Source organism: Idiotropiscis lumnitzeri, chromosome 12 (genome assembly GCF_059441095.1).
Source record: "Idiotropiscis lumnitzeri isolate Australia: NSW breed Sydney's pygmy pipehorse chromosome 12, RoL_Ilum_1.0, whole genome shotgun sequence".
Lineage (NCBI taxonomy): Eukaryota > Metazoa > Chordata > Actinopteri > Syngnathiformes > Syngnathidae > Idiotropiscis > Idiotropiscis lumnitzeri.
In genome coordinates, this window is record NC_142402.1 from 9,671,263 (window position 1) to 9,693,347 (window position 22,085).

The following is a 22,085-nucleotide window of genomic DNA, read 5'->3' on the forward strand; positions in this document are numbered from 1 at the left end:
ATCATTTCCTGCATCACACTTTATGAGCTCTCACAGTACATTACAGTGGTTGTAAATCACTGGGCCAAACAACTTCACTCAATCACACAAGAATACCAACGAAGAAATTGATTAAACACTGTTTTAATTCGCTTTTCAGAATTCAAACAATGTTTAGTACAACCTAATGAGTATTAAAATAAACATCTTCTTTGACACAGACTTCAACATCTTCGTTGAACCCCTTTGGGAAAAAAATAAAATAAAAAAAGTCGACTAACATAATTCAAGTCTGTGGTCGACTTGGCAGTGATTACACAACAGGTGCTAGTTGAATACCTAGCGATGAGACATCCCCTGTCTCTTTTGGCCTCGGAAAAGCCGCTCCGACAACGATCACACTGGCCTCTTTCATAGTGAGCCACTACTTGCTCTGCCTTTCTTGATAGCTTGATGATGCTTGATTTAAAAATGTTCACAGAGTGGCATTTTGCCAATCACTTAAGAAAACCGGTCCCATATAAAACAAGAGTCCTCAATTCACTCATTATTTGACGACCTACGTGATCAAGAACCTTTTCGAAAACATTCCAAATAGCACAACTATTGAAAAAAAAAAATTAACGGTTACCTTTCAAGGCACTAAATGAAATAAAACAACTAAACATTTTGTTATGTTGGGGTGAAAAAATACATTTTCAAAATATAAATGAGGCACAACCTTTTGATTGAATAAAATAAAGAATGTGTTACACATGATTGTGAGACTTCTTCAATGGCTGACACGTGTCCTAACAATTTGATGGCTTCATTTCAATTTTGGTTTCTTTCTCTTGCTGCTTCCACATTCTGCAGATTCTACAGGCTGGGGGAGGAAAGAGCAAAGAATTGTTAGGACAGCCCTCGTTTATGGAAATTGGTTTTAACAAATACAAAGTGTATAGATATCATTGGCCTAATAGAAGTATTGCAGAAGTCATTTAACTGATTGGATCAATAAAAAAAAAATACCAATGTGTTAAAATTGTGATTTTTTTTTTTCCCCTGAAGAATCTCAGCCATCCAGGTCATGATAACCAGCAACTCTTCTTGTTCGTGATTTTTTTTTTTCTGAAACGCTCAAATGTGTCTTATGAAACTATGCTATGAACCTAAAAATCTACAAATACTGTACACTATGACAGTGAAAGGTACTGAGCCACGGCACGAATATCATAAATTTGCGAGTAACTGGCACCCAGCCCAAAACATTTGTGATTGCCTATAGATGCGACAAGATGGCGGCAAAGCACTTTTTTATTTTAAAATAATGCTGTGGCCTGACTATATGAAGGTCCCCTCCTCATTTCAACAAAGGTCCTTGGCTACGACATGGTTCCAATGCAAAACAGTGGCGCCTTGAGATATGAGTTTAATTTGTTCCATAGTCATGCTTGTACCGGAAAACAATAATAACTGATGTCATCTTTCCCCATTGAAATGAATGGAAATAGAAATTATCCGTTGTACACACCCACCAAAAATATAAAAAAGATGGGGGTTTTTTTTCAACACATTTTCTTTAATAAGAAAAAAAACAGCATTCAACTGTATTTTACTGTATTTGTATTTGCTGCAAACCTGAAAAATGCATGCACTATGTTCGACTCTTTTCGTGGTTTCTACACGTGGAATTCACAATATATTTAGTATCTAAATATAAAATATTTTTAATGTAAAATTGGTATGAATGTTTTCTTCAGTAAACATTTTTTTAATTCATTCAATGATTCATTTAAATAAGCAATAAAGTGATCGTATGGTTCACCTGCTCCCTCTTTCTAAGAACTCTGAAAAAGTCATCCATCCGAGTTTGCTTCCATTGTCCTGCCGCAGTCTCCTTCTCCCTTTGCTTCCGCTTACCCTCCCGAATCTGCCGAAATCTCTCCATCCGATGACGGACGCGTTGTTCTCTAAAAACATGTATGCAGACATTCAGTGACTATTCAGGAATTGTTTGCAAAATACCATTATAGATGCGTACTTGACATATGTGCTCTGGCAGAGAAACCTAACCAAAGCTTCTTCGTCTGGCTCAGTCCACATCAACTCAGGTACTTCTGCATGTGGTGTTTCCAGAAATAACTTCCGTGCATCTTCATATTTCCAATTATCTGGTACTGGATGTGTCTGCGGCGCAACAAGAGATTAAAAATCTTTGAAAGAACTCATATCGTAGCTTGGTTGACAAGGTCGCACCTTTCTGTTGATGTGCAGAACGACATTTTCAATAGTGCGGTACTTCTGGATGAGTTTCAGAGCTCTCTTTGGACCAAAACCTGCAATCTTGTCGCAGTAGTCGCATCCCAGCAAGATGCAAAGGTCAACAAACTAGGAAAGCAAAAGAAGCACCTGATGAATTATGAGCAGTGCACTGAAAGCTTAACAAAAATCAGACTGTAAATGCAGTAGTACCTTGACTTAATTCTTTTGTTATATGATTTTAAGAAAGAATAATAATACTGCATAAAAACATAACAAAAGACAATGTAAAAAAAATGGTTTTATAAAGTGTAATTAATTACTGTACATTCTGTAATATTCATGTGTTGGATGTGTGCCTTTAATGGACATTTTTTTAGTGAGTGAGAGATGCCGGTGTTGGTTCGTCTCCGTGCGGCATCTGAGCGTGTTTTGTGGCTGACAACTCCTTTTGATCTCATTTTCTATTTGTGTGTTCAGTTCAAAGCACATTGACCAGTGTGGCTCTCCTTGCCCACATGCAAGGGCATTACTGTGCCTTAATTGCTCCATTTCATTTCACTGAAACTGAAGCTTGCCTATAACTCACATTTTTGTACACAACTCAAAGCAAAAAAAAAAAATACAAATATTGATCAAGTGAACGCTCTTAACTTGAAAAACGCCTAAACTGGGTTTCTCAAGTTAAGTTTGTGATCCCTTACCTCTTTGTGAGTTAGTTGGAGCTTCTCCAACAACTTTGGTAAAGAATATTCCACAATGTCACTGTGAATGAGAAAAGCACTGATTGTAATTACACTACAGTATGCCCCTGAAAGCCAGATTTTTTTTTTTTGGAATGCATGATACTGTGTCACCTGAAAATACTGTCACTGCTTTCCACTTTATTTCATAGTATCACCATAGCGACAGAAGTACCCAGACACACTGCTTGATTTTATATAAGTGGCAATGTTACAAAACATAGAATTTAGAATATCTTTTTAGGTTTTGTACAAAAATGCCCATGACTTTCCTGAAAAATTAAGAGACAGTAGCAAACAGCAAATAAACTCTCCTTTAAAGAACATTACCTGTCTCTTTTAGCGTTCAGCTGACGAATCAGAACATTTGCTCCAAATGGCAACGTGTCCATGTCCTCTGATGCCACGGATTGCGCGGTCCCTCTTCTCACCAGCCAAGCGCAAAAGGCCTCAGCATCTCCTGGAGCCTGGAACAAGCCAATGAAAAGGAGGGTGGGGGGGGGGGGGTGCCTTAAGTGAGTGAGTGAAGAGAAAGAAAATAATGATGATGATGATCATACTTGGATCACAGGTACACCCAGAAGCTTCAAGAGATGGACAGAGTCTTTTGTTTGGAGTGATGCTGGATGGAGGAAAAACATGTTGTTTTAGAAGACATAAATATAGAATGGCTTCTTCAAAAGCATTGAAACGACAAGGTCAATTCCTTTGTTGTTGTTTTTAATTTTTTTTCGTATACGTGTATACTATACATTTCTGTTTTAGATCAAAAGGTATTATGGCTTAAATCAAGATGTATGAGCTCAGGACTAAACACCTTTGGTGGCTGATGGGTGTATCCAGTTGCTCAGGTGTTGCCTTTTAGACTGATTGCGACAACCTTAGATAGAGTTTGTTTTTGAATTTGGGTGTCACCTGTGAAAACTGCATTTACTGCTAAGCAAACCACAGAGCTATGGATGGAGAGAAAGTTGTCACTTTGCATAAAAATGCATCCAGACTAATTGGGAGGAACTTCATCATGCAACAATATAATGACTCAAACACACTGGAAACTGAACAAAGCACTTCATCAGGGGGGAAGTGGAGGGTCTTCGAATGCCCATGTCCATCACCGGAACTCAACCCAATAGCGCATGCATTTCACCTGGTTAAGAAGAGACTGACAGGAGAAACCCCCTGAAACAAATAAGAATTGAAAGTGGCTGCAGTAAAGGCCTGCAAAGCATTTCAAATGAACAAAGCAACAGTTTGGTGAAGTCAATGTGTCGCAGGCGTTACGCAGTTATTACACGGAAAGGTTATGCCACCAAAATATGAAATGTTATTCACTTTAAGTTAATCTAATGTCTATTCCAGTGATTTTACTCACTTGAAAAGTGGGCGGATTTATATAACAGCTGGAATTCTGAACTTTTGTCTCATATTCATCTTTTTGATGTGAAACCCAAATGTATTCAGTATACAACAAAAACAAAAGGAATTGATCTGGCTATCTTTGCTATTCCAATACATCCACATACAAGTACTGGAAGCAGTGAAGCAAAAAGAAACACTAAGAAATTAAAAAAATATGTTATACATACATATATATATATACATATATATATATATATATACATATATGCATATATACATACATACATTATATATACATACATACATACATTATATATATATATATATATGATTCTGTACCTGTGCCCAAATGGTTGGGTGAGCGCCAACCTAATGCCTCAGCTCGTTTCTGAAGCTGCGGAGGGGAAAAAAAATTAAATTAGCCTCCAATTGTTCTTTCAAACTTAATTTTCAATTTGAATTCAGACTAGGTGGTTTAGGAAGAAAATCAATAACCATTATTATTTTAATATTGAAATCACAATTAAACATAATTACCCATTACTCACTTTTTTTTTTATTGGTGTAATTTAATTGTGCGTTTCAAACGTCTTGAAGTATGCAGGGCAGAATTGCATTTCTTTCTGTGAGCAACACGGGCATATCGGGTGCTTTGCTTTCACAATGCAGGAACTTGCATCAACACCACACTGCTCAGAATCAGCACAGTAATTATTGTTATTAGCTCTTTATGTTTTCATTATTGTGAAAAGACACAATTTAAATTGCGAATAACTCCCAATTCATTGCCCAGCCCTAACTTGAATGACAACACACAGCCTCTGTGTAACTTACAGCAGCGATCTTTTCTTCTGGAGGTCTTCCATCAAAAACAAATGCAGGCTTTATGTCGTGTTCCAGGAACGTAAGTGTCCGAAAGAAGAGACCGGTCAACGGGCTGCAGACAGCAAAGACACGCAACATACTTTACCATGTATTGTATTGCTTTAAATTAAAGGGATGCTTCACTGACGTTAACATTGGCACTTATATTAACAGCAGGCGGGCATAGATTGCCGCGGCCTCTCAGCATGATCTATGTACCTCTGCTCACATCCACAGTTCCTCAATCTCATATAAATCAGCCACTGATAGGTTAATACTTTTGATATGTTGAAGTGGTCATAGGTAGGGATGTCCACGTGAATTTTGGTGCCAAATCATCACCGTTTTCGGATGTTATAAGCAATAATAGTACAATGACTTCTAATGGAGAGTTTGAAATCAGTCTCAGAAGGGAGTGAAACATGGAAAGAGTGTAGGGATGGCCAGATTCCTCATTAAAAGTAGGCGTTTTCAAGTCTTCACTCATTTCCTAATTTCTCCAAAATGATTGGATAAAAAATAAAATAACTAATTTCCGTTTCCTGAAGAAAAAATATAGAAATTGAGCTCGTTAGTGAAAAATGGGCCATCTTGGTTGGACCGATACTTTAATATGCAGCATAAACATATTCAATCAGATTGATCTTCCAGTTTGCATGAAACTTACTTGAGTGATGGTGCTGCTGTACGGAACTGGTTCATCACGATCGATGTATCCAAGGCAATTATCTTGCCTGTAGAGAGTGAGCACAACCTCCATGGCATTAATTGATTACTATACTGTTGCGGCTATATGTACGGTACATTGAATACAAATAAGACCAAAATCACACCAATGTCATCGCATACTCAAACACGGCATTAATTCTGGCGCGATAGTGTCACTATTGTTCAATCATAAACATGTATCCAAATGTTACTATTAATATATGTGATTTTGTTTGTATATAAACACTATGAAGATACTGCTTAAGATTTCTGGGTGAACCTAAAACACACTATTAACTTTCCCTCTTGTTGAACTTTTGAATGTCAAGCTGTTCACTTTTTCTAGAACTTGCTGTGCCCTAACAAGCAGCTGAATGGCAAAATGAATGAAGGCCGTGTGCGGCATTAACAACCCCAAGCAAGTCCACTTCAACGACATTCTGCGAGTCTTCCAGTCTCACTGCATCCCAGTTGCAGCCTTCCTCGCAATGGCGATCGAGGGAGCGACTGTTGATCGCTTGTTAGGTGACATTTTGGTCTTGTGATGTCAAAATGTGAACAGTGCGAGGAAAAGGATTGTTTAAATTACAATTCAAATTGAACCAGCATATATAGTGGCCCATTCATTGATAGAATCATACACACATGGACAGAAGTGTTGGTACACATCTGTTAATAAAAGAAAAACTCACCGTGGTGATCGAAATTACTTGAATTTGACAAAAGTAATAAATGAAATCGGAATAAACTTTGCTCATCGAAAATTAGATATTGCTTTTTAAATATGGTTCCACGGATTAAAAGAAAGACAGCGAGGTAAATGAGCAGAGTTAGCTTGTGGCTAAAAACAATGGAGAACCGTGCCAATAAAAGACAACACATAGCGATCAAAAGTAGCTTTTGACTTTTTACCCGTGTAGTCACTTATGTCTTTGTGGGAAATCGCACCGGGAGCTTCCAATCGGATCAGATCTGCTAATTTAATGATCCCCATCCTCTCACCGTCCGTGCCCTTAGCAACGAATCTGAGACGTGACGTCACTTCTGGTAATAACAGGAAAACTTTTTTTCACCCGATAATTACATTCAAAACCAAGTACAATATTTTGTTCATGATATATATATATATATATATATATATATATATATATATACACATACACATATTTTTTTTTATTCGCCTCAAATGAATACACATTCTCGGAGTTGTTTACGTAAATCGCATCGCCTCGCAGTCTATATCTAACGATATATTGTAAGTATATAGCCCAAGTAGAATATTTGTAATCGCATTTTCGTAACCTCGAAATGCCTTCGTAATTAACCGAGGATGTCCGGTAGCCAGCAAACTCTGGACCCTCCTCCGAGTAATGCTCATTCCGAACAGGAGAGAGCAACATTGCACAAAAAGGTCACGAACAACGTAATGGTCATCACAGCCATTTATTAAGGCAAAAATAATTTATCAACGACGAATGTAGTGAGGTTTTCCCAAAAAAATTAACTAAAATGTAAGATAGACAGAACAAAAAAGGAAAAAGTAAATAAAACCTATACCCTCAACTTGCATTATTGATCTGCATTGTAACAATAAATACAGAATTAAATATCGGTACATCTAGATTTTACATAAACATCTACAAAGCACCATTAGAGAAACAGCGAGTCCATGATGACTGAAAAGATGAAAAAAAAAATGTGGAAAACACCAGGTCAAAGTTTGGAAAGCAAGTTCCGATAGTTCAAGGTCTCGCAAACCTGAGAAGCAAATGATTGACATCACACCCTCTAAAAAGTTATGTAATTTGCAAAAAGTAAAGAAAAAAAAATATTTACGGAATTGTTTAGCAATGCCCTATTTCACTACTGTACATGGATGTTTAGTTGAAACAGAATACAACAAACATTCAAGTGTGAATTTAATGGCATCTTTAGCTTTTTTTTTTTTTTAAATTACACTTTGACAAGAATATTCACTTACACTATACCTCTGGATAGGGTTTCCAAAATATTTCTTGTTACTTATATAAAGTAATGATTAGATTTTGAAAAAAAAAGTCACCAGTGAAATACAATATTTGATTGAACAGTGTAAATGACTCGCAAAGAAAAAGTAGCATGTACAATAAAAATACTGCATATTGGTATCACTGGGCAAAAGAGATCCAAATATTTCTACTTGAATACATGCAACATAATCACACTTTCACCCCTTGAACGATAATATTAACAAGTAACTACAAAGCAAATGCAGCACAGTCGCTGTACAGTATGTACATTTTGAAATCTGAATTTCAATAATTTCCCATAAAAGCATGTTATGGAATGCAGTTGATTCCTGTGGTTGCCTTCTGATGTTAAAGGGGAATTCCCAAGTTGTCAGTAACAAGACATTACTTTGGCGCCATGTGTTTTGGGTGGCGCTCTGCATTTATTTATTTTTTTTGTAATTATCCATGTATTTCATTTATTTTATTTTATTTTTTTTATTCATTTTTTTTTTTTTTAGCGGCGGAACCAAACCCAGGTGTTGATAAGCCAGAACGCAACAGTAGCAGAATACAGCATCACCTCTCGCTTGGAGCGTTCCTTGTTTTCTTCCTCCAGCATCTGTAGACGACGGTTAAGCTTCACAATCTGAAAGATCACACAAATTGAAAGAGGCTTTTTGACTGGGATGCACCGGCATGTATGATATGATAAAACTGAACATACTTGTCGGCGTAATGAGGAGGCGTCCACTAAACCAGACTCATCTGGATTCATATCCAAGGCAAGGTCAAGGTGTGTCCTGTGCGATGATAACAAAAAATAAAAAAACATTACAAGTCACCTTTTCGCCTATCCAACCCAACTATTGCACAAAATTTGAAACATGCTAGATGTAGCAAGCAGCCCCAGAAAACATTTACTTTGTGCAAACACTGAAAAGTGACTTGGCGCCATCTGCATGTTGGTAAATTCCTATCAGTTTGAAGGTATTTTCTCATTGATTGTGGGTTCTCTTTCTCTCATGTTGTGCACAAAAAAATGAGCAGCTGATTATTATTGAACAAAAATAAGGTTAAAAGTTTCGTTTTTTACATTGTATTTAATTATGTCATTCATGTATGTTTTTAGGGCGTAAAATATAAAGTGCTGTATTTTTAAAAATGGGATCGTTTTTTGGGGGAAGGCTGGAACAGATCAATGGTGTTTCCTTTCATTTTAATCGAGAAAGATGTCTTGCGATATGAGTGTTTCAAGTTATAAGCATAATCTCACAATGAATTAAACTACTGTCTCAAGGAACCACCGTATTAGCTATCTGCCAATGCGACTGCATTGTAAAAACATATCACATAGACCACACCCAATTAGAGTTGAAATAAAAGCACAAAAATGTGTTAGAAAAAAAAAAGGCTCCAGAATAGGCGTGGGCAAACTATGGCCCGGGGGCCACATGCGGCCCATTAAACCTTTTAATCCGGCCTGCTGAACTTAAAAAAAAAATTAAATGAATAAACCTCGTTAATGTTTTATTTTCTAAACACTGTGGTGTGTCAAAGACAGATATTTTGTCGTAATGCTTTTGTTCATTTTCATTTAAAATTAAATGTTCAAAAAGTTTGCCCACCCATGCTCTAAAAGAATCTGATCATATACGCTCCCTATTACCTCTCTCTACTGAGGACAACAAGAATAGAAAATGGATGGACACATTAACATCTCTAGGAATAAATTAAACGGCAAACTGCGGGGAGAAGAAAAAACAAACAAAAAAAGTCACCGGCGGTGGCTGTCGTCCAGCAATTCAAGGACCTGCTGATAGGCCCGACGTGTGGTGGACTGGATGTAGGACAGGAAGCCTGCTGTTGTGAACAAGTTGATGTTTGCGTCTTCAGGGGAGCACAGAGGCGGACACATGCGGACTGGGGGGGCAGAAGGTGAAGGTGTTACACTGTCAGAGAGTAAGTGGAGAGAAATGGTAAAGGGGAGAGATTTTTGGAGAAATTAAGAGAATAAGAGACAGAAAAAGGCATAAGCAGTATATAAAGAATATTCTCACCTTACATCACCTCTGATAATCTGACTGCTATGGCGACCAGATATGCATTCACTGGCACCGCGTTCCCTTCGTGATCGAGACTGAGCCTGTCAATGATAAGCAATCTAGTGTTTCCAAACTTATTGAGGCAAGGCACAAAAACAGAAAAAAACGCGTTAGGGTTGTGTTTAAAAAAATTTACTGAAGAACCTGGCTACAAAAATGAGTTTGACCCCACCACATTCTTTTAGTACGGTTTTCTTGCCCAGAATGGCTGTGTGCACTTCAATCAAAATAGAAAGATTCTCATTAAAAAAAAAAAAGTAAAAAATCCTGAGCATATTTTTTCTTTTCTACCGAGGATAATCATGTATTGTCCAAACAACAAAGAAAAGAGGATAAAAAAGAAATAGTTGCTGCTCTTCATGTCGTGGCAACTTCCGAGAACATTTTTTTAGTTTGAACGTGGATCAAGTCTCAGCAGCTTTTTTTTTTGCCTCATTGGTGAATTATTGTCAATTGTTTTAGTTTATTTTATGATGAGGAAATGTATATAATAATTTAGTTTAATATCTTCCTTTGTTTAATGTTAGGGGTATAGCAAAAACGATTTGAATCAGAAAATCGGTTTTGATTTAACCAAACCAAAACGTTACATTTTAAAAAAGGTACCGTTCTTGCATTGGAACACACCTCATGTATCGTGAAACGAATCAAATCGTCTTTTATGATAGATGCACACTAGGTTTTTGGTTTGATGTTGCTGGTTATTTGTTGTTTCTTTGAATTTAATTAACTTGAATAGTTGTGTAGAGTCCTGATCCAATATTTTCTGCAATGCAATGAAAACATTTGTAATATCTCAAGATTATTAAAAGTGCGGAATATTTATACCACTGAAACTACATCTTTATGCACTAAAAACATTTGACACATCAGTCATTTAACATTAGGAGGAACACAGTGGAAAGTGACTGAACTACTGAGTGAGCTAAATGATACACAGTTGACGGGAACCACTTTCTTCCAATTGGGTAGGTGCAAATTTGCATTTGGCTTAGTCAGTCAGTCAGTCACTAAGTCTTAGTGGCAGAGCGTTTGAAAAAATGAAATTGTATTAAAAAAAAAAAATAGGGGTCACGCGTGCAGCCAATTTAGCTTCAGCTTCTTTGTCATGTTTGTGAAAAAACGGCAAGTAGTTGAAACTAAAAGAACTAGGATTTTTATTTTCATTTTATTTTTTGAGACACTTAAAAGTAAGAGAATTTGCAATTTTGATACCGATTTGTATCAAGAAACATTAAGTTAGATAGACATGATTCATTTTAGCAGGCTACATAAAATGATGTGGTGTTCTGGTTGTGGCCCCGGAGCCTTCAGTTTGACACTAGGCCTGGACAATATATAGATTTTTTTTTTTAATTGATTACAATTTTTTTCTGGTGGGCATGATTTAAAAAAATAAAATAAAATTCATTTTTTTTATTGTGATCTTATAAAGTTGTAAAAGTTTAAAGTTAATAAAAAAAAAAGTTCCAAGTTTGCACTATATTAATCTCATTCAGTAATTATTACCGCAAGAATTTTATTTAAGGCAGACATTTTGCATTTTAATTAAGAAAGTGTCAATTTTACTTACGTTAAGTGTTTGATAAAATAAAATCAAAAGTTGTTCTGCGTTTTCTGTCAAAACCAACCAGACCTTGTTGACACCTGTGACCCAAATTAATGAGGAAAAACCAAGATTTGACTTACAGCATGACTGGGGTTGCTCTTGCTGATTTGGTCAGTTTCCAAGGAGTCCAGTGGTTGGTCCGACAGCGTAAGGACACGCGGTGGGGCCTTCATGTCCAGGAGCTCCATAGCAGGGATGGACTGAATCAAGTCCAAGTCTCGAGGACAAGAGAACTGAGGATCACCGTCACCTGCTGAACAGCAAATGGGCAAAAAAAATAAATAAATAAAAAATTAAATAAAAAAAGCAGTCTGAAAATGAAGAGTTTAGAGTGTCACCGGCAGATTGCAACAGAGATGCAGAGAGACTGGAAGAGTCACAGAAAGCCATTGCGTAAATCACGTCTGAACTCACCTGCTACGACAATTCTTTCAGGAACCTGCATTAGAGTTGGGTGGGTATGCAGAAGTTGCTGCAGCGGCAAAGAACCGCTTTGGTTTCCCGAGTCCACCTTGAGGGTCTCCGGGATGCGCATGCGCTGGCTGATGCCCTCAGTGTACTCCAACTCATAGTGGATACGGTTTATCTCCGCCACCTCGGCGGGAGGTGAGGTGAACGACGGCCCACTCATGCAGCCTGCGGAGGAAAACGCAAACGCACATTTGAAGACTAGACAAACACACAAATTATTGCTGTGTAACATACAGGGACAGTGACTGGGTATTTTGGGCGTCAACAGTGATCACAAAGACAACTTCATGCTCAGCTAGCATTTCACCATTTAGCCTCATAAAACGAGCGATGGAAGTAAAGTTGTAATAAATACTTTGTCACTGCACTTGAGTCCATTTCAGGTATCTGTACTTTACTTGAGTACCGGTATTTATTTTTCTGACGATGTTGCAAGTTGGTATGTTGTAAGTAACAGACAAGCTCCAGTTCAGGCTAGGAGAACACCAGATCCCAAAAGTCGTTGAGCAGCCAGTGAAGAGGAGACCAGAAGTCACGGTTTAAAAGGGAGCAATCCCAATTTTGAGCCTCGTGGGCTGAGTCCCGGTGGATTTTCGCAAGCACCTTTGTTGTTTCCCACTTTGAGGTCCTGCCAATTATTTGGGCCATGTGTATGTCAATCACACAGTTATCATAACAATTCATATGATAAACCAATTATATAACGTATTTATCTATACTTTGACATCATACCGGAACTAAAACCACTTCCTGCTTTCTTGTCTAAGAATCACGGCAAACGTACTGTAGTGAGACCAAAGACTTGGTGCGCATTTCTGGCAATGTGTTTCCAATGTGGGACCGCATGGTTGTGCCAATGTAGTTAGCATAACTTTGATTTTAAAAAATTATAAAAATTGTATGCCTTGCTACGGGAGCAGAAATTCATTGAGCAAAATCGGTGGGAAATAACTCACTTGTTTTCATTTCAAATCATGAAGAACACACTTTTGTGGTTTTTAATTTTCAGATTTAGAAACTACGGTAGGTTCTGCCATTGGTTGGGTCATTCACTCTGGCAAGTAAGTACAAAGGGCGGAGAAATTCCTGAAAATAACTGCTCCACTGATTTGCTCTTATCACACCACCCATTATTTCTCTTTTCTCTGCCGTTTTGTTTGCCTTTTTTTCATCAAGTGTTATTAGCTCTAGAATTGTGTATTGGCAGAGCAATCAATGGAATTATCTGTGGAACTAATGGTTGGGTAAGGTTAGTCAAAATCTCAAATATGATTGTTGCACGTCTTAATGAATTAGTTATTAAAATATTTATACAAGTTTTGATTTTACCGATATCTGTATACATTATTTGGACGAGTCTGTATCCTGTACTCTCATTCTGCATGTATGCTAAACAAGATCTATCCATAAATATTTATTTTACAGAAAAGCAAAAGAGATCCAAACATTACGAGCAGTAGAGTTCAACAAAATTAAGCATTAGGGACCATTTAAAGACATGTCACGCTTTTCTGCATCAAATTACATAACATTGAATCGGAGGCTAAGCCACACGATGACCTCGACGTCTGAGAAAGGATTTGGATGTCAATCGATCAAAAGCACACATGAACGCTAAGTATGACAAACATAACACACACACATATATACACACAAAAACGATGTTGTTAATTCAAACGTAACAGTTAAGATAAGCGGTACGCATAACGACCATTTCTTTGGCCACTTGCGGGAGCAGGCGAGCCAAAACGTAGGCTTTATGAGGCTTTTGACTCCATCTAAGCACAACGACGACGTACCTTTCGTAGATTGTGCGGGAGTTTTAAAAACTCATTAGTCAAAACAGATAGCAGCTTGTATCGAAACGCTAAGAAGCGTATAAGCATAACCCGGAACAGAATGCAAATGAAAGGAACGCCCCTTTAAATGGTCGCATGGGTGCGCTTGAAAATGTTGAACGAGCTGCGCGCCGGATGGAACTGGTGGCAACAATCAAATTCCCAACATTATTTGTTTGGAATAGAAAATGTTCTAGCAAAAATAAATGAATAAATGAAAAATAAATAAATAAACGAAAAAACTAAATACACCGTCGTACATTCATATTCTTAGCGAGTTCACTGTCACCTTATGGGCAGTAACATATGTAACCATAGTTACACATATTATGTTACTTACTGAATTTTATGTCCACATGGTGACTTTTTATGTGCGTGGTTTCCAAAAGTCCAGGTCAAGACACTTACCATGTCGGACTTTCTCCCCCTGCCCTCGATCTTCTTCTTCTTTTTCTTCAAAGCGTGCATGCACTTGCTGCTAACAATAATGTGCTCGAAATTGACCACGCCCACGCTCACGCTAAACAAAAGAATACACGCTGATTGTCAAGTCGGACTTGCTTAATTTAAAAAAAAATCCCCATCCTCACTTTTATGACTTTCACTGCAGGATGTACGCACACCACACACGGCTGACAACAAAGCGCTCAAAAGCGGCCTTAGCATTTTATTTTTTTAGGGGAAATGTATTTCTTGTTGTATGCATTGCTAGATCGTTAACTGCATTTCACGATGAGTAACACACTGACAATAACACGAAGTAAACCAGGGGTTCCTAGTTAAACCCAATTTATATTACAATCGCCTACAATTCCCAGAATTACGTCGATTTTGGCCACAAACGCGCATGCGTCTTACGTCAGGGCCATTATTTTGTCCTCAAGCAGTTGAGCGACGACGCTTCGTGAAATGAATTAAAAATAGCAAACGCGGGAGGGCTAGTTTTCTGTTCGCCCACCGCCACCAACATTCATGGAGTGTCTCAGTCGTTAACTCGGCGTGTCGCAGGGCTGTGGGCTCCCCGGGTGGGCTCGGAGGCCCCGAAGACGGTGCTCGGAGTGACAGCCCCGTTAGAAGAAGCAGTCGGCTGCCTCCTCTTTATCTTGTTGGCTAGCCACCTAAGCTAGCTTCCTAGGCAGCGATAAGGGGAGTCCGGGAAAAGAAAAAGGTACAAAAATAAAAACAAGCACGCGCGCACTAAAAAGGACAGATTGACAACCCCGGAAAGAGTGAAACATTCAACCTGAAGAGAAGATGGCACACCTACGAGGCATGCAAAATCAGGTACTTAAAGCAACATTTATATACCATACTGTACTGGTGTAAACACTGTAAGACAAGGCTTTCATTATTAGGCGGGTGTTCGTGGGATGACGAAACACGTCCAGTATTATTCCAGTTTCCTGTTGTGCAAAGGCACATATTTCACACATAAAAATATCTCACGCTACACCACCCCCCAAAAATGTCACAAAAAAGTGTTTTATTGTACCTTCTGCCATCTAGTGGAATAGCATTTTGTTGTTCTACCTGTCTTTGTAAAGCGTTGGCATAGATAGATAATTTATAAATGACAAATATAGATTATTTGTCATATATAAATTAACATATTCTGAGCAATTCTGTAAAATTGTATAATTTCCTGTGAAACACATAATGATCTTTTGCGACAGTTTGTAGGTTGGGAATCACTGTTTTAATGTCAAGTCTGTGTTAATCAAACTCCTACCACACATGCATAAAAAAAAAAAAACAAACGATAAAAAACAACTTGGTCTTAATACGGGCCATCATGCAACATCTCACAGTTCCTTTTTTCCCTTTTTAAATTTCAATGTAATTGAATGGTGTCTTTTGTCGTTTTTTTATGCAGTTGCACAGATCATTTAACGTAGAACTCCCTTAGTTTCCTATTAATACTCAAATGTGTTTGCTCTTCTCAACAAGCGTTGCCCTTATTAACTTTTTTAACCCAACCATTTATTGCACACAACGAAATCAGTGAGGACAACCCAAGTTTTCTTTTAATTTACTTACATTTTCATTTTGCAGTAACGTAATTCCAGTGGATTGTGCTTAAAAAGCGACAGTTGGTTTGAAGTATATGGTTCGAAAATGTAAATGTACCTGCCCGTTACTCATATTTTAAGTTTTTGTTTCAGGTACAAATAACCATAAACATACTGTGAACCTTTAAGAGAATATTTTTCATTAAGTACTACTGTCAGTAAAAAAAAAAAAAAAAAGTTGTAGAATACAGTTTCAGAGGGTTTGACCTATGCGACCAATTGTATTAAACTTAAAAGTTAAATACAACTGAAATGTACTGTTTTCTTTCACCCCATTAAATAAGCTTAAATGTTATTTTCTTTTCGGTCATTTAACTTATTAGACTTTGTATTGAGGACAATAAACACCTAAAACAAAGCATAATGTATGAGTTATAGGCAATGAAAGAGTGAGTCCATTTTTCAGGACATCCTGTATATGTATATACTGTACATGTCAAATGGAATATTTATGACCGTCCAGAATTCACGATTGGATCCTGAGGAGTACTTCACCAAGCAAGAGCGCATTGGCAAGGGCTCCTTCGGGGAGGTCTACAAAGGCATCAACAACCGTACCAAGGAGGTGGTGGCCATTAAAATCATCGACCTAGAGGAGGCGGAGGATGAGATTGAGGACATTCAGCAGGAAATCACAGTACTGAGCCAGTGTGACAGTCCCTTTGTGACCAAGTATTATGGCTCGTACCTCAAGGCAAGACCATGGTTCAAACCGTGTCCCCCCCCGGCCCCCCCCGCCCCCATGAATGCTTTGAGACATCTTTTTTTTGTTTTGTTTTCCCTACCAGGGAACCAAGCTGTGGATTATCATGGAGTATTTAGGTGGAGGATCTGCTCTGGATCTGGTAATGTAATCTCCGTTGTCATCCACCTCTCACAAGTTCAAGACATCTTAAACTTAAAGCAAAAACTGTTTTGTTCCGAAACAGCTTCGTCCAGGACCTCTTGAAGAGACGTACATTGCCACGATATTGCGGGAAATCCTGAAAGGACTGGAGTATTTGCACTCTGAAAGGAAAATTCACAGAGACATTAAAGGTTAGTAAAACTTTGTCATGCAGTGACCCATTCCATATGCACCTTTGCTAGGTGAAAAGATACGCAAGTCAGTTTTCAAATAGGTTTCTTAAGGCATTGTATTTGAACACAGAAAAATTTACAGTTGGTGCCTTGATATACGAGTGAGCCAACCTCGAAGTTCAAAAATCAACAGTTTACTTCTATTGTAATTGTTTCTCCCTCTGCTTTCTCCAGCTGCCAATGTGCTGTTGTCCGAGCAGGGCGAAGTGAAGCTGGCCGATTTTGGGGTGGCGGGACAGTTGACTGACACTCAGATTAAGAGGAACACATTTGTGGGCACACCTTTCTGGATGGCCCCCGAGGTCATCAAGCAGTCGGCGTATGACTTCAAGGTGAGGCTGCCGCTGAGGAGAATGGACTCTTGAACACTTTTTTCTTAAGGTATCCAGTGCTTTAGTAGCACATTTGCGAGACAATATTCGTATCTTCTGCTTGAGTTTTTTTTTTCCTATAATTCTTGCCAACTTGTGGGCTTTCTTTTTTTACTACCATAGCATGTGGCCAATGAAAGTGGATGTGCCTGATCTTCTAAATAAAATTCTTTAAGACTTTGATGATCTTTAAATATCAGAATCAGAATGCCCTTCATTGTCATTATACTCAGTGTACGACGAGATTGGAGAGCTTCCCCTTGTTGGTGCAAATGTAAATAATAAAATAAAATAATAATTAATTAATTCGAATAAAAAATATATATGCAAATATATATAATAAAATAATAAACAAATAAAAATATTTTAAAAAAAAAACAACAAAAAAAGGAGTGTTGAAAAAGTGTACTGGGCACATTATGTTGCAGTTCTGCAAGGTAAAAGTAGCTGTGTGCGAGCGTTCAGCATGGAGATGGCTCTCGGGAAGCGGCTGTTTTTCAGTCTCTTTGTCCTTGTATTTCAGTTTGGCGTTGGTTTCAAGTTCAGTTAGTTTTAATTAGCTTTTAGAGCAGTTGTGTTCGCTTTTATTAGTTTTTATTATGAGAAAATGCTTTCTTTTAGTTTGGTTTTTATTAGTTTTACATTTAGGTTTTTTGTTTTTACATACATGGCGTGTTATTCAAGTGCAAGATTAAAAAAGGTCACTTAGGTATTTTGTTATAAACTATAATTCTCAAATGACTGTTTGACCTTTCTTCTTCTGGACGAGTGTGATACAATACCGAAGTAAAGACACTTGCGCCTCTATGATATTGATGACAGACAAAAAAGGTGGAGATTTTTGCTGGAATTTTAGTTAGTTTTATGAATCAGATGTATTGTTATTTTTTTTTAAAAACATTTTTACTTCATTTTGTTCAGGAAAATATTTGTTCTCTCTAGTTTCAGTTATTTTTTTCAAAACCGAATCTTTTATATACGCCAGCAATTTAAAAAAAAAAAAACGTTTTGAAAGGATTTCCCTTGGTCCAGTGCTTTTTAATATCCCAACAATATGGCATTTGAACAAAGGACTTTTTATATGCACTGAATGTGTGTATTCCTTCTGCACCATTAACGTTGATTCCTTTGTCTCATTCTATTTTCCTTAGGCTGACATTTGGTCACTCGGAATCACGGCCATTGAGCTGGCAAAAGGCGAACCCCCCAACTCGGATTTACACCCCATGAGGGTCCTCTTCCTTATTCCCAAAAACACTCCCCCCACCCTGGAAGGCGCTTACAGCAAACCTTTTAAAGAGTTTGTGGAGGCTTGTCTAAATAAAGACCCCCGTTTTGTGAGTAACATTTTTTTTTTATTAATTATTATTCATGCACTTGCATTGTTTTATTAAAAACCAGGTGTCAGATGCTCGTTTCAGGCTGAATGAGATCTCAATGTGAGTTTGTAATTCCAGTTGGTCGGTTATCACACATAAATCTGCACATAAATTATGGGGTCACTACCTGACCCTGCATTCAAACATCGTCAGTGGTTATGCTAGCTTGGTGACATTACAAACTTCTCTCTGACCAGCCAACACAAGGAAGATGGTGCAAGCAATAATAGATGATAGTGAACGGAATTTATCTCATTTCAACAGGGAATGATTCCCACGGTTTGTTTATTGTCTGCTTGTTTGCCGTGTGTCTGCCTCAGAGACCGACAGCCAAAGAGCTGCTGAAGCACAAGTTCATCACGCGTTACACCAAGAAGACGGCCTACCTGACTGAACTGATCGACCGCTACCGCCGCTGGAAGTCCGAGGGTCACGGGGAGGAGTCCAGCTCGGATGACTCTGATATGTGAGTTTTTGGCATCGACTATGGTGCGCTCTAACTCCAATACTTTAAAACAGGCAAGAAGATCATGTGATAGTCACAAATAGATTCCACGCAATGGACAGATTTCTTAGGAAATCAGTTAATGCTATGACATAATACTTTTTTTTAAATTAGTATTCACTGAGTAAATTGAGATCATTTTCATGTCTGTCATTTGTTTCTGCAGGGATGCTGATAGTGATGTGGATTCGGGCCCCATGTGGACCTTCCCCACAGTCAGACCAAACTCTTTGAATAAGTTACAGAAGGGCTACACGCATACGGACTCAGAGGCAAGACACACACACAAACAAACTAAATGTACACCAAAATTTATGTTGAGAAATAATATTTTTTTTCTTGATTGACATTATCTCTCTTTCCAGTCAGGAGATTCTGTCAAAAGGCAACCCAAGTCACAATGCTTGTCAGCCTTGGTCACGCCCATCTTCAGAGAGGTATGTCTCATGAAGCCATTTAAACAAACTTATTATGTTGTCAGTCTAATAAGATTTTTTGAAAACAATGAAAGAAAACCCAACACATTTTTAGCAAGCACAGGGGACTTTTTATTAGCCTTGTGACATTTAAGTAAAAAATGATACAGGTGATTATGTTCTCATGCTAAGGTTGTGTACCCTAAATGCCATTGAAAATGAAAAGTTGTCCTTTTTTGGGGAAAAAATGTTACAACAAATATAAACCCTGACCACTTACATGTACCTGATTTACTTGAGCCTTTAATGCAGCAATGTTCATTGTGGCTGTAGTTTATTACGTGTCATTTTACTCGAATTAATGGCATTTTTCAATCCGTTTCAGTGGGGAAAATGTATTTGACATGCAAGTAAATTGAGTTACGAGCTTGGTCACAGAATGAATTAAACTCCCTATCCCATCGACTCGCTCCGCCCTCAGCTAAAGGAGAAACGACGAGCGAGCGGTGGCGGAGTCGGCGCCATCGAGGAGCTGGAGAACGCCTTCAACCTGGCAGAGGAATCCTGTCCAGGCATCTCCGATCGCCTCGTCACACACATGATGGAGAGAGTGTGCAGGTAGACTGTCGACATCAGGGTCTCATAAGAACCTCTTGTGTTCTAACATAGCTGCTTTGTCTTCACTCAGGTTTTCCTTAAACGGAAACACCACGCCATCTTCGCGATGAAACACCAACATGAATGTTTAACCCCTACCCAACAAATCCTGACAAGGACCTCAGCAACATCCACCCAAGCCCACCCCGCCTTCTGCTTTTACAGCTTGCCCAGTCCTCATCCCCCTCCCCCAGGAGATCTTTTATGTAGTTAATAAATATTTTTACAGTTTTTCTTTGAGAGCGAAGAGTATTTAAAACAAAAAAAAAAGCCATGGAAGTTAGCACATTGGTTATACTTGTTAGACTGAAACGGTGTAATAAATTTAATGGAAAAATAAATGACTTCTTTCATATTTTTCTACAAGAACACATAATGTAGTATAGTATGACAACTCTTTAGGATAATGGCTTAAATGCCTAAGTCACTTATACATTTTTTCAGAAAACAAGAAAAAAAGGCAAATAAGAACACTAGTGGCATTGCTTTATGATGATTCATGACCTGGATGATTAAGAAGCCACTCAAAGAATGAAAACCAGATTTTGTTAAGATGAAAAGCAGTAACTTTGAAGTTTTACAAGGGAATAAAATAGTTGGAAGTGAATCTACAAAATACAATTTTATTCTGGTATTACCGTGACTTCCTCTGAAAAGGCAACTTTATGCAATTCATGCAGATGTCACATTTATTATCTAAGTTCGTTTCCTGCATGTAAAAGAAATTGGGAGAGATAAAAAAAAGATAAAATGTAAATCCATTGCATTCTTACTACCAGAAATATATTGACACTCATTTCTGCCTTTAAAACGAAAGAGAGGTAAACTTTAGTTATGATTGAGATACATTGTCAGATTTACGAGTCAAAATTGAGATATATAAAAAAATATTTACTTCAGTGTAGCTTGTTGGCAATAAAAATACATCTGTTTGTGTGGCCTTACATATAAATTGAAATATGCAATGATGCATATCAGAGCTTCTAATTAGCACAAAGGAAAGATGGATGGATAAGGAATATAATAATATAAGGAATACATTAAGGTCACAGTGGAGTGTATTGTTACATTCCCAGCAGTAGAGAAAACAAATGTGGATGTTTTATCATCCATTCTCCATATGATCACACATTCCTACTGTTGATATGCGTTCACTACAAAAAAAATCACAACACACGTTTGAGAATAAAACTTTTATTTCATTATACATCAAGAACAATATTTGGTGCCTTAATATTGGATAAAAACAGCTCAAAGAGGAATGTTGGAGCTCAGTTTGGCTGGTGAAGGAATAATTGGCATTAATGACCGTGACAGATCACCTTGGATATGTTTAAAAAAAAACAAAAAAAAAAACACGAAATGTCGTGAATTAGACAACATATTGGGCTCTCACTGGGGCATGACTTCACCAAACAGTACAAAAGCAAATGAAAAGCCTTCTCCTGACAAAAGATCATAATGAACAATATCCTTCATTTGTAAAGCCAACAGTATTGCAGGTAACCGTTCTAACTCAAAATGACTTCAGCCACTCTTTTCATGCTGATTTAACAGAAAAGAGAGAAAACTTCAAATGACCTCAGATTGGCTGTAACGTAGCATGCATGAGGGTAATTGCATCAGTAACAGTTCATGGCACACTTTTTCTACTTTTGGGGGGGGGGACAAAACACATATTCACCCTCACATAAAACATTCAG

At 37.8% G+C, this 22,085-nt stretch overlaps 3 protein-coding genes across 6 annotated transcripts; 1 reads left to right on the forward strand and 2 right to left on the reverse strand.

Annotated features, from left to right (window-relative positions):
- Positions 1 to 107: 107 nt before the first annotated feature.
- LOC148325817 (putative flap endonuclease 1 homolog) lies at positions 108 to 6,925 on the reverse strand. 3 transcript variants are annotated; one of them, XM_088311243.1, is made up of 11 exons: positions 6,807 to 6,925; positions 5,854 to 5,920; positions 5,157 to 5,259; positions 4,662 to 4,716; positions 3,524 to 3,585; positions 3,294 to 3,430; positions 2,925 to 2,985; positions 2,218 to 2,349; positions 2,003 to 2,148; positions 1,787 to 1,931; positions 108 to 844 (listed from the first exon to the last, which is right to left on the reverse strand). In XM_088311243.1, the coding sequence occupies exons 1-11, from the start codon at positions 6,886 to 6,888 to the stop codon at positions 788 to 790; spliced, it is 1,047 nt and encodes a 348-aa protein (XP_088167369.1). In that variant the 5' UTR covers positions 6,889 to 6,925; the 3' UTR covers positions 108 to 787. The 3 variants fall into 3 exon arrangements, with proteins under 3 accessions (XP_088167369.1, XP_088167370.1, XP_088167368.1); XM_088311244.1 differs by having other exon boundaries at positions 6,843 to 6,918; XM_088311242.1 differs by lacking the exon at positions 6,807 to 6,925 and adding an exon at positions 6,587 to 6,794.
- A 393-nt stretch (positions 6,926 to 7,318) lies between these two features.
- LOC148325818 (mitochondrial fission factor homolog A-like) lies at positions 7,319 to 14,013 on the reverse strand. Of its 2 annotated transcripts, none has more exons than XM_088312096.1 (7): positions 13,867 to 14,013; positions 12,011 to 12,232; positions 11,677 to 11,846; positions 9,943 to 10,028; positions 9,664 to 9,834; positions 8,610 to 8,685; positions 7,319 to 8,531 (listed from the first exon to the last, which is right to left on the reverse strand). In XM_088312096.1, exons 2-7 carry the CDS (start codon positions 12,225 to 12,227, stop codon positions 8,400 to 8,402), a joined length of 852 nt encoding a protein of 283 aa, XP_088168222.1. In that variant the 5' UTR covers positions 12,228 to 12,232; positions 13,867 to 14,013; the 3' UTR covers positions 7,319 to 8,399. The 2 variants fall into 2 exon arrangements, with proteins under 2 accessions (XP_088168222.1, XP_088168221.1); XM_088312095.1 differs by having other exon boundaries at positions 11,677 to 11,849.
- A 724-nt stretch (positions 14,014 to 14,737) lies between these two features.
- On the forward strand, positions 14,738 to 20,723 carry stk25b (serine/threonine kinase 25b). Its single transcript, XM_088310504.1, has 11 exons — positions 14,738 to 15,189; positions 16,438 to 16,668; positions 16,763 to 16,819; positions 16,904 to 17,012; positions 17,229 to 17,386; positions 18,577 to 18,762; positions 19,125 to 19,270; positions 19,476 to 19,581; positions 19,675 to 19,746; positions 20,207 to 20,343; positions 20,414 to 20,723. The coding sequence occupies exons 1-11, from the start codon at positions 15,160 to 15,162 to the stop codon at positions 20,451 to 20,453; spliced, it is 1,272 nt and encodes a 423-aa protein (XP_088166630.1). The 5' UTR covers positions 14,738 to 15,159; the 3' UTR covers positions 20,454 to 20,723.
- The last annotated feature ends 1,362 nt before the right edge of the window (positions 20,724 to 22,085 follow it).

Coding starts and splice junctions, on each gene's coding strand:
- LOC148325817 (XM_088311242.1), bottom strand. CDS start 6,776: ATGTGTTGTCTTTTATTGGCACGGTTCTCCATTGTTTTTAGCCACAAG. Junction 3,586..4,661: donor ACCCAACCATTTGGGCACAG/GTACAGAATCAT, acceptor TCCTCCATCCAG/CATCACTCCAAACAAAAGAC. Junction 2,986..3,293: donor CTGAACGCTAAAAGAGACAG/GTAATGTTCTTT, acceptor TCTCATTCACAG/TGACATTGTGGAATATTCTT.
- stk25b (XM_088310504.1), top strand. CDS start 15,160: ATGGCACACCTACGAGGCATGCAAAATCAG. Junction 16,820..16,903: donor GAGGATCTGCTCTGGATCTG/GTAATGTAATCT, acceptor GTTCCGAAACAG/CTTCGTCCAGGACCTCTTGA. Junction 19,271..19,475: donor AGCTCGGATGACTCTGATAT/GTGAGTTTTTGG, acceptor TTGTTTCTGCAG/GGATGCTGATAGTGATGTGG.
- LOC148325818 (XM_088312095.1), bottom strand. CDS start 12,227: ATGAGTGGGCCGTCGTTCACCTCACCTCCCGCCGAGGTGGCGGAGATA. Junction 11,850..12,010: donor TGAAAGAATTGTCGTAGCAG/GTGAGTTCAGAC, acceptor TTTGCTGTTCAG/CAGGTGACGGTGATCCTCAG. Junction 9,835..9,942: donor ATTATCAGAGGTGATGTAAG/GTGAGAATATTC, acceptor ACTCTCTGACAG/TGTAACACCTTCACCTTCTG.